At 43.6% G+C, this 18,281-nt stretch overlaps 2 protein-coding genes across 4 annotated transcripts in view; both read right to left on the bottom strand.

Moving 5' to 3' along the window:
• POPDC1 (popeye domain cAMP effector 1) overlaps positions 1-7,514 on the bottom strand; it is a 37,651-nt gene extending 30,137 nt beyond the window's left edge. Inside the window, exons 1-2 of one of the 2 annotated variants that reach the window (XM_002714830.6) lie at positions 7,262-7,514; positions 2,446-2,682 (exon numbers count right to left, since the gene is read on the bottom strand). In XM_002714830.6, coding sequence (XP_002714876.1) covers positions 2,446-2,674 — 229 coding nt within the window. In that variant the 5' untranslated portion in view covers positions 2,675-2,682; positions 7,262-7,514. Of the gene's footprint in view, positions 1-2,445; positions 2,683-7,024; positions 7,214-7,261 lie in introns of those variants that run through there. The other variant, XM_008263326.5, reaches the window with a different exon arrangement.
• A 1,994-nt stretch (positions 7,515-9,508) lies between these two features.
• The window catches only part of POPDC3 (popeye domain cAMP effector 3), a 54,069-nt gene continuing 45,296 nt past the window's right edge, over positions 9,509-18,281 (bottom strand). For both annotated transcript variants that reach the window (XM_089332814.1, XM_089332813.1), the window contains one exon: positions 9,509-10,002. In XM_089332814.1, coding sequence (XP_089188940.1) covers positions 9,937-10,002 — 66 coding nt within the window. In that variant the 3' untranslated portion in view covers positions 9,509-9,936. The remainder of the gene's footprint in view (positions 10,003-18,281) is intronic.

Here is an 18,281-nt window from a genome sequence, read left to right as displayed (position 1 = left end):
GATAGTTTTTAATTACTGTAAGTGATCAAACTGTAGTTTATTTAACCATCTCCCTAGTGCTGGACAGATGAGTTTTTTGGTTACAATTTTTGCTAATTAGCCAAAAAATCTTGTATATAAAAAATCTTTCTGTTTTTGTTTATTTGCACTGGATTACTGCAAGTGAATCAAAGAATGAACTTTACAGCTTTTAATGACACTAAAGAATTGTTTTCCAAAAAATCTGTGCAAATTTGCAGTCCTATTAACTGAGAATGCTAGTATCAAGTTGTCAACATCGTAAAACAGAAAAAATTTCATTTGATAGTGAGGAATTCTGTATTTTATTCTGCATTTCCATGATTGTTGGTGGGCCTAAATATTTCATCAAAATTTTTTTAGCTATCTACATTTTCACTTGATGATTTTTCATTTACCTATGGGAATCTTCCTGTTTCTCCTTACCAATTCTCTTAGCTTATAAAAAATATCTCTAGTTGTTTTTGTGTCAATTTGATGGTGTGAGAGTTAACATATTTTTAATTAAAAATAAAATTATCACTAAGGTACAAATACATCAACATACACATGCACAAAAAATCAACCTCCTGGGCCGGCGCCGCGGCTCACTAGGCTAATCCTCCGCCTAGCGGCGCCGGCACACCGGGTTCTAGTCCTGATCGGGGCGCCGGAGTCTGTCCCGGTTGCCCCTCCTCCAGGCCAGCCCTCTGCTGTGGCCAGGGAGTGCAGTGGAGGAGGGCCCAGGTGCTTGGGCCCTGCACCCCATGGGAGACCAGGAAAAGCACCTGGCTCCTGGCTCCTGCCATCGGATCAGCGCGGTGCGCCAGCCGCAGCGGCCATTGGAGGGTGAACCAACGGCAAGGGAAGACCTTTCTCTCTGTCTCTCTCTCTCACTGTCCACTCTGCCTGTCAAAAAAAAAAAAAAAAAAAAATCAACCTCCTATATAAAAAGTTATTCATTTGCAAATTTTAAATTTTATTATTTATTTGAGAGGCAGAGAGAGAGAGAAGACAGAGAGCTTCCATCCATTGGTTCACTACACCAAACGCTCGTAATGGCCAGTTCTGGGCCAGGCTGAAACCGAGAGCTGAAAACTCAGCCCACCTCTCCCATGTGAGTGGTAGGAACTCAATCACTTGAGCACCACCACTCATCTACAATTTTTTGTTTCATCAGAATGATTTAAAGTATTTGATTAAAGTCCAAAATGATAAAAATTAAAGTGTTTTTAAATAATATTTCACAGCAAATGTTGGAGTGATTTAAAATATTATAACCTAAAGGAGTCAGGGTAATAGAAGGACTGAGAGACAGGGGAGAACCTGAATTATAGACCTAGTTGGGCCATTCTGTCCTTATGTTAATTTTGAGTAGCTTATTCTACTTGTTTAGGCCTCTACTTTCTGCATTTATGGCACAGAGTGTTAGACCAGGTGATCGCTTTCATACAGTACTCCTCTAAAACTCTGTTCTAAAATTCATGACTGGGCAGACATTGTAGTTAGTGATTAAGTCACTCTTTGAGATGGCCACAGCCCATATTGGTCCTGACTCTGCTTTGCGCTCTCCCAGCTCCCACAGGAGTCAAGAAGGAGACCACCTTCTTCAATCTGAGTCTGACACATTACAGGTGTGCAAAACTGCACCTGAGTAAGTGGACAAACAGGGAAATAATCACATAGAGAATAATTCAGCAAGAATCACTGGCCATAACAGAGATTCAATTGTTTCAATATTTTGATGTAAATCAATTTAACTTGCTTCATTAAGGTTAACTGGAGCCAAAAATAGTATTATCCCTTAACTATTGTATCTGGTAATTATTTTTATTTTCCATTTTGCCTTATTGGCCACAGCAAGTATGTGTCCTTTCAAATTATTAGTTAAGACCATAGTACTTACTGCATTCCAGACACTATTCTAAGGCAAATTCTCTCTCTCTCTCTCTCTCTCTCTCTCTCCCTCTCTTCCTCTCTCCCTCTCTCCCTCTATTTCTCTCCCTCTCTCTCTCTCATGTGCATGACACAAACATACACACAACTCATTTAATTATCACAACAACTCGAAGAGGTTATATTATATTATCTGACACATGGAGATAGAACCTTAAGTCCCTTGCCCAAATTACACAATAAGGTAAGGAGTGGAATCAGGATTTGAATCACAGTCTGGCTCTAAAGTTCTCACTCTTGCATCTGAGTGGATTTTCTGATATACAGAAAATCTGAGCAATATATGAAAACCATAGTTTTATCCAAAGTAAGTAAGCAAGCAATACGGCACGTGAAGGCCTGTGTTCTAAGTCACTGGGCAGACTAACTGAGCAACAGTGACATTTGTTTTGGTAGCTATGGACCTGACCAGGCATACTCTGAAGCCCCAGTACAAAGCCCATCTGCTGCCCGTTCCAGAAGAGTTATGAAAATCTTCATCAGGTCTCTTACCCATAGTCATCATTCCCCTAAGAAGTATCATATGCAGGTGGAGAGTGGTTGGAATAAGCAACCCAATTGCAAAGCAAACATTTGCTACATGAAAAACTAGATGATGTATCTCTCTCCAGTTTTCGCAAGTGGTTGTATTGGAAGGCACAGGTATGATACTTTCCAACTCGGGTATAAAACCTGTTGCAGCCGATTCTGCCAATGGGCTGGACTCTGTATAATTCATCATGAAAATTCCTGTTAAAAACAAATCAACAAAAAGAGAGTCATAAAAATGGCAACTATATCTTATCACCGCTATAGGTTTTACACCAAAATTATGTATATACATTAAGTCTTGGTAAACAGACTTCTCTAAGTGCTTACAAATTACATATACTCAGCTCCACATCCCAGCTCTGCACATATTAAATGTATTTATTTCTTTATCTATTAAATACCTTTTCATTTACCTTATGCTGAAATGAAATTAAATACTAAAAGCATTTAGCATAGTATAACAATTATTCCCTGACATACACATGTGTGTATTTACGTGTGTATGCAGGTGTATGAATATGAAGGTACTTCAAAAAGTTTATGGACATGAAATTAAAATGCATTTGGGGGTCGGCACCATGGCTCACGTGGCTAATCCTCTGCCTGCAGCACCAGAATCCCATATGGGCGTTGGGTTCTAGTCCCGGTTGCTCCTCTTCCAGTCCAGTTCTCTGCTGTGACCGGAAGGGCAGTGGAGGATGGCCCAACTGCTTGGGTCCTGCACCCATGTGGGAGACCAGGAAGAAGCACCTGGCTCCTGGCTTCGGATCGGTGTAGCTCCAGCCATAGCAGCCATTGGGGGGGGTGAACCAACGGAAGGAAGACCTTTCTGTCCCTCTCTCTCAATGTCTATCTATCCAAAAAAAAAAAAAAAAAAAAAGAAAGAAAGAAAAGAAAAAAATGCATTTGGGTGCAAAAAATTGAAAATCATAAATATTTTTTATAATATGCATTTTCATGAATTTTTAAAGACCACATATATGAATAAATTTCCATTTTTTTACACCAAAATAAACATCTTTTAATTATTTTTTAAAGATTTATTTATTTATTTGAAAGTCAGAGTTACAGAGAGAGAGAGAGAGAGAGAGAGGTCTTCCATCTGATGGTTCACTCCCCAAATGGCTGCAATGGCTGGAGCTGTGCTGATCTGAAGCCAGGAGCCAGGAGCTTCTTCTGGGTCTCCCACGCGGGTGCAGGGGCTCAAGGACTTGGGCCATCTTCTACTGCTTTCCCAGGCCATAGCAGAGAGCTGGATCAGAAGTGAAGCAGCCAAGTCTCGAACCGGTGCCCACATGGGTTGCCTGTGCTTCAGGCCAGGGTGTTAACCCACTGTGCCACAGCACCAGCCTCAACATCTTTTAATTATACTTCCCACAAACTTATTGAGGTTCTACCTACTTGTGTGGAGGAGGCAGAAGGAGGTACTTAGCTAGTCTAAAAGACAATCAGAACAACTAGTTATCAACCAATGTTCATAAACCACAGCAAATTATAGTTAGTATATTCCACCTTAGTTCCACTGGCAATACTGAATGGAAGCACAGGAAAGACAACCAGAAAAAAGACTTTTTTGAATATTTTCAAAGGCAATAATACCCTTATATTTACTATTTGAAAGCTTAGGATATTTATTGAAAGATTTACTTACCTATTTACTTGAATGGCAGAATGACACAGAGAGAGAAAGAGAGAGAGAGAGAGAGACAGAGAGAGAATGAACTTCTATCCACTGATTCATGGCCCAAATGCCCACAACAGCCGGGACTGGGCCAGGTTGACCTCACGAGCCTTGAACTCAATCCAGGTCTTTCATGTGAGTGGAAGGAACTCAAGTACTTGAGCTGTTATTAGCAGAAAGCTAGACTGGAAGCAGGTGCAAGATTCAATCCAGGCACTCCCATATAGAATACAGGGGTCCAAAGCACTGGCTTAACCCCTGTATCACATTGCCTGCCCTAGCAAGGGATATTTAAAAGAATCTATTTTTGTAGCATCATTAAATCATTGTATCATTTTGTAGCATCACTAAATCATTGCATTATCATATATATACATACAATATATAATCATATACAGTACCATACCTAGGTATAACATTTAAGCTTTCTTTTATTATTTAGTTTAAATCCCTACTTTTGTCCCATTATCATTTTAGTTGGTAGCATCTAACTACCCTCCACCCTCTGTGAGGCTGGGACAATGTTTACTCATCGATGTACTTCTAGTTTACTTATATGTAGGTGGGGCCATGAATACACATTTGGCTATTTAATATTAAAATCCATAGCAAACACATTTCAAGAATACACATTGACACATGCATGCTTATGTAAAACAACACACAGTGGCACTATTTTCTGCCTATATTACCCGTCCTCTGCTTCTGGTCCTTAAAAAGACTTTTTCTAGTATTATTTATACAAATTTGGTACTTGACAAAAGCTCTGCAGGTTTACAGAATATGTGTTTTTCTGTTTCAGGAAAATATTCCAAATGTTGACCCACTTTTGAATTTAATTTAGAAGTAATGCATTTCTTTGAAAATAATATTAGGCAACTGACCTTACTTTTCTGTTCATTATTTTCAACATACTAACAGTTTTAGGTTGTAGAATAATTGGTACAGAGTGAACATTTTGAAAGGATGTTATCAGACGAATATTAAAGGATTCAATTCCTCTTCAGATCACAAAAAACCTCACAAATTCACACACTGTGAAATGATCAAATCAATTAAATATCTCTACATAATATATAACAGTAACGGTTGATTTAGTTATTGATTTGCTGCAAAAAGGAAAGCAGCATAAAAATCCAACTGCTTTCCAAATGTCTGAATCAACAAGCTTATGGGGATGAGGGGGTCATTATTTTAAAAATTCCATTTATACAAAGTGTGCTTTTGAGGTCAAATCAAAATTATTCCTCTCCTAGTTTCTGTAGGAGACAGAATGGTAACAAACACCCTCTGTCTCTCCTAAACTAATGTCAGCTACTCTAGCATGCCACCATAATAATCGCCACTCCAGGGGCACTTTGGAACCTGCTTGCGTTCCCATTGTCTTCCGTGTGCTCTTCTAACTACAGGCAGGTCCGAGGTTTACCCAACTGTGTACTCCCAAAGCTCACCCTCAGTAGAGAACACCCCTGAGGCAGGAAGGGAAGTCACAGCACAGGGATAGAAACCCGACAAAACGTGCAGAAATCACCTTTCAGCCTGCTGGATCGCGGAGAGCAAACAAGGAGAGGGCCTCGCCTTCCTGAGCTGAGTCAAGTTCTAATCACAAGCCACCAGGGAGCCACATAAGCCAGGGAAAGTCACTTCTGCTCCTCGGGTCTGTTTTTCCCTTGGAATGGAGGCCCCTGTACTAGACTGTCTTTAAATCTGCCCAAGTTTCCATAGCCTGTCTCTCTATGACACATTTACATAGTAAAGGACCAACACATATCTCACCTCCCATCCAACTGATTACACCCTACTGCCTGCTAATCCACTGTAGTTCAATTTCAGGTTTACAGAAGTGGTTACGGTGGCACTAAAAGTTAGCGACTGCTGATCCAAGGAAAAAAAGATAGGAAAACCACAATCTGCTAACCCAACAACCAGAAAACAGGAATAGCCATTTTTAAAAGGTGGGATCATCTTACAACATATTTTGGCACCACACCTTACTGAATATGTCTAATTGTCAATAAATATTCATCATTTAACCGGTTTAACTAACTTTGATTACCAAAGGGATTTATGCGGCTTACCTACCCTGCTACAGAGAATGAATGTGTCTAAGGAAAGTTAGACTTTGGTAAATTGGTAAACTTTCACATTAATTTTTATAAAATCAAAAGAAACGTTTTCATCAGCTCCTCAAAGCCCAATTCCTTAAATTACCTGGTCTAATAAAGTCCTGTTTGTTATTTTTCAAACAGGTGCTGCTGGGCTAAATAGCTAAATGGTGAAACTCACACCAAACAGTCACCAAACCACAAAAACCAAACTAACACAACCATGAGTACAAGTCGTGCTCGCAGATTTAATTCAATTCGTAATTCTAACTGAATCTTGCACATCTTCCGAACGGCAAACGGCATTAAGATCCTAAGAGTCTTCGCACTCAACGCTACAAAAGCAGGCCATTTCTGGGGCTTGTCTGGCCAACAACCCGTTTCCTAAGGCTCGGGAGCAAGGGCTCCTGCGGGTGGCGAGGACCTGGGATCCCCCGCCGCCGGCGCTCCCCCGGGGACTCCGCTCACCCTGCTCCTGAAAGCAGGGGGGTCAGCCGCAACCGTTCTCCTTGACCACGCACCGGGAGCGGCGAGCGCTGAGACCCGACCTGTCCAGCGCCGCGCCCGCCTTGAACCCGGGCGCAGAGCCGGGGCGCGCGCACCTCGGTGCGGGACTGGCGGGCACTCCGCGGGGCAGAGTGGGAGCCCAGCGGACGGGAGTGCGGACCTCACCAAGAAGCTCGCCCAGCGCACAGCGCGGGAGCCGGCGCTCGGTGAGAACGAGCACCGAGGGCACTGGCACTGTCCGACCCACCTGAGGGAGGGTCTGCGTCCCCTTAGAGCTTCCAAGGACAGGGCGCCACCGGAGGGCGCGGCCGGCGAGGAGGGGCAGAGCGCGGCGACCAGGCAGCTGCAGCCCGAGCCGCCAAAGTTGCTCCAGCGGAGCCAGATCCAACTTTCGCTTCCCGATTTAGCCCGGGGAGCACTAGGCTGCGAGGAGCCCGGCGCGCTGCGAGCAGAGCGGGAAGCAGCTGCACCCCGAGCTCCTTACCTGGCTTGTTCCCGGCACGGAGCCCGAGCGGCGCCGGTCAAAGTTTGGGGGTGTCCGCGGCGGGCTACGGGCGCGGCGGCTCGACGGGCTCCCGACGGGCGATCCTCGGGCGGCGGGCGGGTCCGGAGGCTCTGCGGCCGAGGCTGGGTCCCCGCGTCCGCAGCGGCTTTGACTAAAATAGGCATCGCCGTGCCGGCGGCGGCGGCGGCGGCGGCCGGGCTGGGGCCGCACCGCGCACGCGCCCGCCGCCCAGGCGACCCCCCCCCAACACACACCCGAGGGCGGAGTCCGCGCCCCGCCCCGCTCCTCCGCACGCCCAGGCGGTCAGTTCGAAACGCCCGCTGGTTTCTCGCCTGGGTTCCTCAGCGCTTCGGGAGTCTGCCCTTGTTTGGGCATGAGTGGAGGGCGGACGGCCTCGAGGGGCCGGCGGCGTCGGTCGCGCGCCCCCAAGGCGGTCACTGGAGAAGCGGAATCCCCACAGGGAGACACCGGCAGGGGCCGTGAAAACCGGAGCCCTCCGTCGCCCCTCACACTTGGGCGGCTCGCTGGCTTCTCTCCTCTCGGGCGCTCGTCCGCGACTCTGCCCCGCGGGGAAGGGCACGGAGAGCGCGCGGCTCCGAGCCGGAGCCTGGCGGCAGAGCCGGAGCCTTGTCCCCCCAGGACGCAGGACGCTGCCGTCGGGGACCCGCCGGGGACCGGTCCTGCTGCCGCCGCCTCGCGGGACCGGAGACTTGATAACGTGCAGCTGCTCCTGCACTCCCCTCTGTAGCAGGCGAAGCGCCACCTGAGTTTGCCACGTAGATTTGGTGGACCGGGACTCTAAATGGGAAAGAAGATAGGCGAGGATGCTCCAGTGGTCACCGTTTTACTGGACAGCTATTTGGGTGTGAGGAATGCAAGGGAAAATAATGAAGAGTTGGCGTGAGGAAGGAAGGTGTAGGACAAAGGAGTTGAGTCTATTATTATTTTAGTTTTATTTGAGAGAGAGCCCATTGGCTGGGTCACTCCTCAGGTGCTACCCCATCCCCCGCGCTGGCTCACTGGTACCCTAAAAGCCTGCAGCCCAGAGCGTAGGTGCCCAGTTTCCACCCAGGTGTTCCACTGTGGGATCGAATTTGCCCTGATTATTACGGAATGAGATTGTTCCTGCTTGCCAAAGGTGACGGAAATAGAAACAAGACTTCCACGGATGGTGGAAAGGTACATCATAAAGTGAGTACCTGCTGGGTCAAGTTTCTCTAGTGACGGTGCGGGGCAGCCTGGTGTTCAAGACCATGGGCTGCGGTGGCACACAGATCCCAGCTCGCTGGATGACGTTGGGGAAGTCGCTGAGCCTTTCTGTGCTTTGTGGCATGAGGAAGGCGATGATGATGACAACCACTGCACCCGTACCGCATAGGATTGTTTTGTGCAGTAAATGCTATAACATGTGAAGGACTAAGGGTGGAGTTTGGGACAACTTTCTGTGCATGGGAATATGTGTTATATTTACAGATCTCTACCAGGTCTGCCACTTGCTAAGGACTGCCCAAGATTAGCATTCAAGGCCAATTCTTTCTAGATACTCCACTGCCCGTTTTGGTGGCTGTCGTTACATACACTTGAAGGTGCAGGTTTAGTAAAACAAAAGGTCTTCGAAAAGTCCATGGAAAATGTATACTATGAAGAATTATGCATAGATTTCAAAACTGTATGTGCCAAAGTAAACCTACCTTTTAATTTCATTTCCATGGAATTTTTGAAGTTTCTTGCTGTATGAGCACAGAGATTTCACTGCACTGGAAAGTGACATAATTAATGAACACGGGAAGTAATCCAAGTTCTAACCATGAAGGATTAAGTAAATTATGGTATACTCCATCTTGTTTTAAGGGGCCATTAAAGATGATTTATGGAGAGATTGTAGACATGGTAATACTATCTATTGATTTCAGTATATAGGATAAAGGGCAGCCGACTGTGGCTCAAAGGCCTATTTTTATACAGCCTGAGAGCTTTTACATGGTTTAATCATTGAAAAATGTCAGAATAATATTTCACAATATGTGAAAATTATATGGAATTAGAATGCAGTGTTTTATAAAGTTTTATTGGAACCCAGCCTAGTCATACACACAGCAGTGAGTAGTTGCAACAGTAACCATGAGACCTGGATAGTCACTGAGTTTACTGACCCCAATTCTGAGTATACTTTGAGCCAGATACGTGACTTGGATAGATGAAATTACTTAATCCTCACAAAGGATCTATGACGAAGTATTCAATATTTATTATCTCCTTTTTACAGATGGGCAACAGAAATAGCAGAGAGGTTGGGTAGCCTTCTCAGAGTCACACAGCGAGGGAGAAGCTGAGCTGGAATGGGAACCAGGTGGTCTGGTTCTGGGCATTGCCCCCTCATGCTCTAACAACAAAGTCTTTGCCATCTTCTACTTGTAGCTACACTGCCTCCATGGAAAGATTTTAAATAAACAGCATAAAAAGACAAGTCCAGGATTGTGTTACAAGAATATCACACATCGTCTTCAAAGGTAAGCTGGAAAGATGCAGTGTAATGTTTGTTTTCCTTCTCCCACCCTCACTTCTTTCATTTATTTGTGGAGGGGATTTACTATCTTTCTTCTTCCTCCCCCTCCTCCTCCTCCTCCTCCTCCTCCTCCTCCTCCTCCTGTGAGCTAGAAAGTCAGGCTGCAAGGGCTTGGTCGTGGAGTCACCTGTGACGGGACGCATACAGTCCTTACCTGTCAAGATAGGATATTGGTAGGCATTTGCATCATACTACAGATTGCATACTTTTATGAAAAGAGCACTGACTTAGATATTGTAAGACTTGTGTTCTAGCCGTTAACATGGTCTGTGTATTCTGAGGCTCTTCTTTTGAAAGGGAAAGTTGGGAGAAAAAAAATCTCATCCCTTTCCTATAACCCATCTAAAGAATACAGCCATAATTTGTAAAGCCTGTCTTACTGTATTTTACTGCACATATATGAATAATAACTATAAAATTTGAAATAAGAATTGGTAGACAGGGGCTAGTGCTGTGGCATAGTGAGTAAAGAGCCACCGCCTGCAGTGCTAGCATTCCATATGGACGCCAGTTCGAGTCCTGGCTGCTCCACTTCTGATCCAGCTCTCTGCTGTGGCCTGGGAAAGCAGTAGAAAATGGCCCAAGTTAGGCCAGCGCCGTGGCTCACTTGGCTAATCCTCCACCTGCAGCGCCAGCACCCCAGGTCCTAGTCCCAGTTGGGTCACTGGATTCTGTCCCGGTTGCCCCTCTTCCAGTCCAGCTCTCTGCTGTGGCCCAGGAAGGCAGTGGAGGATGGCCCAAGTGCTTGGGCTCTGCATCCGCATGGGAGACCAGGAGGAAGCACCTGGCTCCTGGCTTTGGATCGGCACAGCGTGCCGGCGGTAGCAGCTATTTGGGGGGTGAACCAACGGAAAAGGAAGACCTTTCTCTCTAACTCTGCCTGTCAAAAGGAAGGAAGGAAGGAAGGAAGGAACGAAGGAAGGAAGGAAGGAAGGAACGAAGGAAGGAAGGAAGGAAGGGGAGGGAGGGAAGAAAGAAAGAAAGAAGCCGGCACCGCGGCTCACTAGGCTAATCTTCCGCCTTGCGGCGCCGGCACACCGGGTTCTAGTCCCGGTCGGGGCGCCGGATTCTGTTCCGGTTGCCCCTCTTCCAGGCCAGCTCTCTGCTGTGGCCCGGGAGTGCAGTGGAGGATGGCCCAAGTGCTTGGGCCCTTCACCCCATGGGAAACCAGGATAAGTACCTGGCTCCTGCCATCGGATCAGCATGGCGCACCGGCCTCAGTGGCTATTGGAGGGTGAACCAACGGCAAAGGAAGACCTTTCTCTCTGTCTCTCTCTCTCACTGTCCACTCTGCCTGTCAAAAAAAAAAAAAAATGGCCCAAGTTCTTGGGCTCCTGCACCTGCGTGGGAGACCTGGAAGAAGCTCCTGGCTTCTGGCTTCAGATTGGCACAGCTCCAGCCGTTGCAGCCATCTGAGGAGTGAAGCAGCAGATAGAAGACCCCCCACCCCCACCCCGCCTCTGCCTCTTTGTAGCTCTGCCTTTCAAATGAATGGATAAATCTTTAAAAAAAAAAAAAGAATAAAAGAATTGGTAGTTGGTAGACACACTCCCTGGGTTTGGGGATGCCTTAGGCTCGCAGGTCTCTGCCTGCTGGCCTGGGAAAGGTCAGATTGGAAGATTCTGAGTAGTGTGTGCAAACCAATGTAAAGCAGAGGTGGGTGCACAGACAGAGGGAATGAAAGGGTGAGAGGCATGAATAGCAAAATACAGGACAACCTGGCTAGTACAGCTCAGACTGACCTAAACAAGTATTTCTACCTTTAGTTCTCTTTGGACATTCTTGCCTGCTTTTACCAGTTGGACAAAACCTTGATGAGACTTCAAAATTCAGAGGGAATAAATGTTGTTACAATAAAACAACATTGGAGGAGTCACTAGTTTAAAAATATTTCTGGCATGTTAAGTAGCATTATCTTCCTTATCTGTAACTATCCATGGTTTTCATCAATGCAAACTTTATTTCGACTGTCACTTTCAACTGCCTGGTGAACCAGAACTACTTCTGATACAGCCTCATAACACACAGTTATGATCAAAGATGAGTTATTAAATGATTTAATTAGATTATTTGTGAATCCCAGTTCTTCTCATTAAATATTTCATTCACTTTTTCATTGACTAATTTGACAACTAATCTCATTGACTGGTTTAAATTTCTTTTACTTTTGTTAAAAAATTAATAGGGTTTTTATAGAGCTGGTTACATTTACAGATTGAACAGATAGTACGTAAGTTTCCATATACCTTATCTTCCCTGCTAAGTTCCCCCCTGTTATTAACATCTTACATTAGTGAAGTGTATTTGTCAAAATCGGAGGACAAATATTGGTCTATCATTTTTAAAAAAAGTCCATAGTTTATACCAGGGTTCATTCTTTTCCCCCCAATTTTATTTAGTTAGTTTATTTGAAAGGCAGAGACACCAAGAGGGATCTCCCACTCACTGGTTCATTCCCCAAATGCCTGTAATAGTCAAGGCTGGCCTAATCTGAAGTCACGAGCCTGGAACACAATCCAGGTCTCCAATGTGAGTGCCATGGAGCCAACTGCTTGAGCCATTATCTGCTGCCTCCCAGGGCCTGCGTTAGCAGTAAGCTGTAATAAAGAGCAGAGCTGGGACTTGAAGACTGGCACTGTTATAGGATGTAGGGGTCCCAAGCAGCAGCTTAACCACTGTACCAAATATCCCACCCTGGCGTTCACTGTTTGCTTTATAGTTTGAGCTTTGTCAGATCGGTAATGTCCTGTGTCCCCCATTATGGGATCATAAAGAATGATTTCAATCCCCTGTTTTCCACCTCTTCACTGTTTTACATGTCTCCCTCTTAAATCCCTGGAAACCAGTGATCTTTTCACAATTTCCTTTTTCCAAAGTGTTGTACAGTTGATGTGATATAGTACATTGTCATTTTGTAGCGATTCCTTTCACTAAACACTATGCCTTTAAGTTCCTCCATGTCATTTCTTTCTTTCCTTTTGTAAAACCTTTGATGAAAGTATATATTATGAAATGGTTACCACAATCAGATCAGTTCATCCATCACCTCACATTACCTTTTTCTGTATGTGTCGTGAGAACAACTCTCTGAGCAAATTTCAGTACAGTATAGACTATAGTCATCAGGCTGTGTATCATATTCCCAGAATGTATTCCTCTTGTAACTTGAAAATTGTTCCCCTCACCAACTTTCCCCATTTTCCCACCCCCAACTCCTGAAAATCATCATTCTAGTTTTGCTTCAGAGTCTGATTTTTTTGATTCCACATATAACTGATAATATACATATATTTCCTTATGCATTTATCCACTGATAGACACTTAGGTGGTGTCCATGTCTTAGCTATTGCAAATACTGCTACAAAGAACATAGGAGTGCAGATGTTTCTTCAGGATATAGATTTGGGGCCAGTGCTGTGGTGCAGTGGGTTAAAGCCTCAGCCTGCAGCACTGGCATCCCATATGGGCACTGGTTCGAGTCCTGGCTGCTCCTCTTCCAATATAGCTCTCTGCTATGGCCTGGGAAAGCAGTGGAGGATGGCCTAACACCTTGGGCCCCTGCACCCATGTGGGAGACCCAGAGGAATCTCCTGCTAGCTTCAGATCATCTCAGCTCTGGCCATTGCAGTCATTTGGGGAGTGAACCAGCAGAATGAAAGACCTCTCTCTGGCTCTACCTCTCTGTAATTCTGCCTTTCAGATAAATAAAATAAATCTTTTAAAAAAGATATAGATTTGTTTCCTTCAGATACACATGCAAAAATGGAAAGGCATCACCCCTCCTGATTTCAAACTGTATTATAAAGCTATAGTAATCAAAAGAGAATAAAAATGGACCCATAGACCCATGGAACAGAATGGACAGCCTAGAAATAAACCTAAACATATATGGTCAACTAATATTTGATAGTGGTACCAAGAATATACAGTGGAAAAATTGTCATTCTTCAGTAAATGGTATTGGGAAAACTGGATATCCACATATAAAAAGAATGAAACTGGACTTGCATCTTACACCACTCACAAAAATTAGCCAACAGATTAAAAACCTAAAATGTAAAACTTGAAAACTGTAAAACTCTTAGAAGAGGAAATAGGAAAGTTTCTTGATACTTGTCTTGGCAATGATATTTTAGATATGGCACCAAAAGTACAAGCAACAAAAGCAAAAATAAAGAAATAGAAGTACATAATACTAAAAGTTCTGCACAGTAAAGACACAACAAAACAAAAAGGCAACCTATGAATTAAGAGAAAATATTTGTAAGTCATATATCTAACAAAGGGTTAATATCCAAAGTATAAGGAACTCATACAAAAATTAAAACCTAATTTTAAAATGGACAACGAACCTGAATAGACATTGCCCCAAAGATACACTAATGGCAGGTATGTGACAAAGTGTTTCATATTACAAATCATCAGGGAAATGCAAATTAAAGCTACAGGGAAACAGTTACCTCACTCTTGTTAGTATGGCTGTTATCAAAAAGATAAAGAGATAACAAACAGCCAGGATGTGGAGAAAAGGGGATTTTTAGACAATATTAATGGAAATGTAAATTGATACAGGCATTATGGAAAATAGCATGAAAGTTTCTCAAAAATTAAAATAGAATTATCATGGGATTCTGCATGTTAACTGCAAACAAAAATTTTCCTTCTTCCTTTTGACTTGGAGACCTTTTATTTCTCTTTCTTGCTCCAATGATCTAGTTAGCACTTCCACCATGAAGTCCAGTAGAAGTGTTGACCATAGGCATTCGTCTCTTGTCCCTAGTCTTAGAGGGAAAACGTTCAGCTTTTCACTATTGAGTATGATTTTTACTGTGTATGGCCTTCTGTATCTAATCTGTTGAGTTTTTATGATGAAAGTATGTTGAATTGTATCATATACTTTTTCTATAACTATTGAGAGTTTTTAGTGCTTCATTCTGTTAATGTGTTGTATCTTATTTATTGATTTGCAAAATAGTAAACGATTTTTGTATTCCTGAGGAAATTCCACTTGATCAAGGTGAAAAATCTGTTGGATTTGACTTGGTGGTATTTTGTTGAGGACTTTTGCATCCATGTTTGTCATGGATTTTGAGTTTTAATTTTCTTTTCTTGTAGTGTGCTTGTCTTGCTTTGGTATCAGGATAAAGCTGATTGCATAAAATGAATTAGGAAGTGTTATCTCCTTCCTTTTTGGAACTTTTGAGAAAAATTGGTGTTAATTCTTAAAATATTTGGTGGAATTCACAAATGAAGCCATCTGGTCCTAGGCTTTTCTTTGTTGAGATATTTTTAAAAAGTGTATTACTTTTTATTCATTTGAGAGGGAGATAGAGACAGGGATAGAGAAAGAGAAAGGGAAAGAGAGAAGGAGAAAGAGAAATAGAGACAGAGACAGGACAGGGACAGAGATGGAGATCACTCCCATCCACTGCTTCACTCCTCAATTGCCCAGAACCACTGGGAACTGGCACACGATCCAGGACCCCTACATGGGTAACAAGAATCCAGCTACTTAAACCATTACTGCTGCCTCCCAGAGTCTACATCAATCAGAAACTAGAGTCAGGAACCAGAGCCAGGAACCAGAGCCGGGCACTGCAATGTGAGATACGGGACTTCTGTAACCACTAGGATAAACACTCCTTTTTGGGTGATTTTTGATTATCAGTTCTTTCCTTCTACTAATTTTGTATTTGGTTTGTCCTTATTTTCCAGGTCTTTGAGATACACTGTTAGATTATTTATTTCATGTCTTTCCATATTTTTTGACATAGACACTTATTGCTATAAACTTTTCTCTGAATACTGCTTTTTTCTATTTGATATAGTGTTTTTTTTTCATTTTCATCAGTTTTAAGGAATTTTTTTTGAGTTCCCTTTGAGTTCTTCTGTGACACACTAGTCACTCAGGACCATGTTCAGTCTCCACATGTTTGTATATTTTTTGGAGTTTCTTATGTTAATTTCTATCTATTCCAATATGGTCAAAAAAGATGCATGATATGATTTCAATTTTTTTGAATTTGAGTCTTGGTTTATGGTCTAGTGTATGATTTATCCTAGAGAATGTTCCATGCACTGGTGAAAAGAATGTGTATTCTGCAGCTGTGGGATAGAATGTTCTGTAGCTACCTCTTAGGTCCATTTGGTCTCCAGTGCAGATTAGCTCTGTTGTTTCTTTGTTGATTTTTTTGTCTTGATGTTCTGCCCATTGATGAGAGTGTGGTATTGAAGTCCCCTAGTATTATTGTATTGGAGCTTGTATCTCTCTTTTAACACTTGTTTCATAAAACTGGCTGCCCTTGCATTTTGGTGCATATACATTTATAATAGTCACAGCTTCTTGTTAAATTGATACCTTAGTCATTATATACTGACCTTGTCTCTTTTGACAGTTCTTGTCTTAAAGTCTATTTTGTCTTATATGAGTATGGCTACTCCTGCTCACTGTTGATTTCCATTTGTATGGAATATCTTTTTCCATCCTTTCACTTTCAGTCTATAGGTATCTTTATGTGTGAAATGTGTTACTTGTAGGCACCATATAGTTGAGTCTTTTTTTAAAAAAATCCATTCAGCCAGTCTGTATCTTTTGTTTTTTAAAGATTTTATTTATTTATTTGAGAGGTGGAGTTACAGACAGTGTGAGAGACAGACAGAAAGGTCTTCCTTCCGTTGGTTCACTCCCCAAATGGCCACAATGGCTGGAGCTGTGCCGACCTGAAACCAGGAGCCAGGTGCTTCTTCCTGGTCCCCCATGTGAATACAGGAGCCCAAGGACTAGGGCTATTTTCTACTGCTTTCCCAGGCTACTACAGAGAGCTGGATTAGAAGAGGAGCAGCCGGGACTAGAACCAGCGCCTATATGGGATGCCGGTGCTGCAGGCGGAGAATTAACCTATTGTGCATGGCACTGGCCCCTGAATCTTTTTTTTTTTAATTTATTTGTTTGAGAGGCAGAGCTACAGGCAGAGATAGGGAGAGACAGAGAGAGAGAAGTCTTGCATCCACTGGTTCACTCCCCAAATGGCTGCAATGGCCGGAGCTGGACCAATCCAAAGCAAGGAGCCAAGAGCTTCTTCTGGGTCTCCCACGTGGGTGTAGGGGCCCAAGTATTTGGGCCATCTTTTGCTGCTTTCCCAGGTGCATAGCAGAGAGCTGGATCAGAGTAGAACAGCTAGGGCTTGAACCCATATGGAATGCTGACACTGCAGGTGGTGGCTTTACTCACTACGCTACGGTGCTGGCCCCTGTAGTTTTTATTTGACTTATTGAATACTTCAATTCTAATATTTCTGTTTGTTTCTTCTTTAATATCTCTATCTCTTTGCTGAATCTCTCATCTATGTTGTGTATATGATCTCCTAATTTCATTTAATTGTTCCTCTGTATTTTTTGGTAACCTTACAGTCATTCTTATCAATTATTTTTCAGGGATTTAATTGGTCTACCTTTCTTCACAGTCCAAAATTGATACATTATTGTCTTCCTTTTGGGGAGTTGTACTGCCTTGGTTATTCAATTTCTTGTATTTCTACATTGATTTTTGCACATCTGGGGAATCTCTTGTTTCTATTACTTGTAGAAATTTTTCTTGCTTGAAGGCTTTACAACTGGAGATGTCATCTTGGTATTGGTTTGGTAGAGTGCTTTAGCTTTAGTTCTGGTTAGATTTTGTAGGATAGTCTCCCTATGCCTTTGTTTGCAATAGTTGATGGTAGCCATAGTAGGGATTTGGGCTGTTGCTGTGGTCCAATGTGGTCACTGAGATTTCTGTTATGCAGATGTCCAGCAGTCTCTCACGGAAGGGGCTAGTGTAATGAGCCTCTTAGGTGTTGGGAGCAGGCCTTGCTGGTGTTATGATTGTAGTTGGTGCATAGATTCCCAGCTAGTGTCCAAGTCAGGCATTAGAGTTATGAGATCAGTGCTGGCTCTAGGAGCTGGTTGGACTTAGAGACTCCTAGCCACTGCCCAGACCCATAGCTTAAAAGCTGCGCTAATGCTAGGTGTATGAGGCAGGACCCACAGATGCTGTCTGAGAGACTGGCTTGATCCATGACATTGGTTTTGTCTGTAACAGTTAGATAAGGTATCTTGGGTCATACTCTCTGTGTTGCTTCCTAGGTTGGGTTGGTGCAGTTACCTCAGGCCCAAGCATCAAGTGACCAGAAGTACACCACATCAAGCAGCTTCCATGGGAGAGGCTGGAACCCAGAGCCCTGAACCCCACACTGGATCTGGGCAGAGCCAAAATCCCAGTAAGCCATAGTATTGTACTATGCTGGGCTCAGCACAAAGAGCCCAGTTATAAGTTCCAGTGAGCAGGGTGTTTCTGGACTGGGTGGAGTGTGTAAGACTTTCACAAGAGCTCCAGGAGCATGTGCTGTGTGAGGCCAGGGAGCTCTGGGCTCTGTTCATGGGATGGGCAAGAAT

The sequence above is a fragment of the Oryctolagus cuniculus genome, chromosome 5 (genome assembly GCF_051225735.1).
Source record: "Oryctolagus cuniculus isolate XC-2025 breed Fujian yellow rabbit chromosome 5, ASM5122573v1, whole genome shotgun sequence".
In the NCBI taxonomy this organism is placed as follows: Eukaryota; Metazoa; Chordata; class Mammalia; order Lagomorpha; family Leporidae; genus Oryctolagus; species Oryctolagus cuniculus.
Note: the sequence above shows the minus strand (reverse complement) of the source record. Positions and strands in the feature narration are given on the sequence as shown.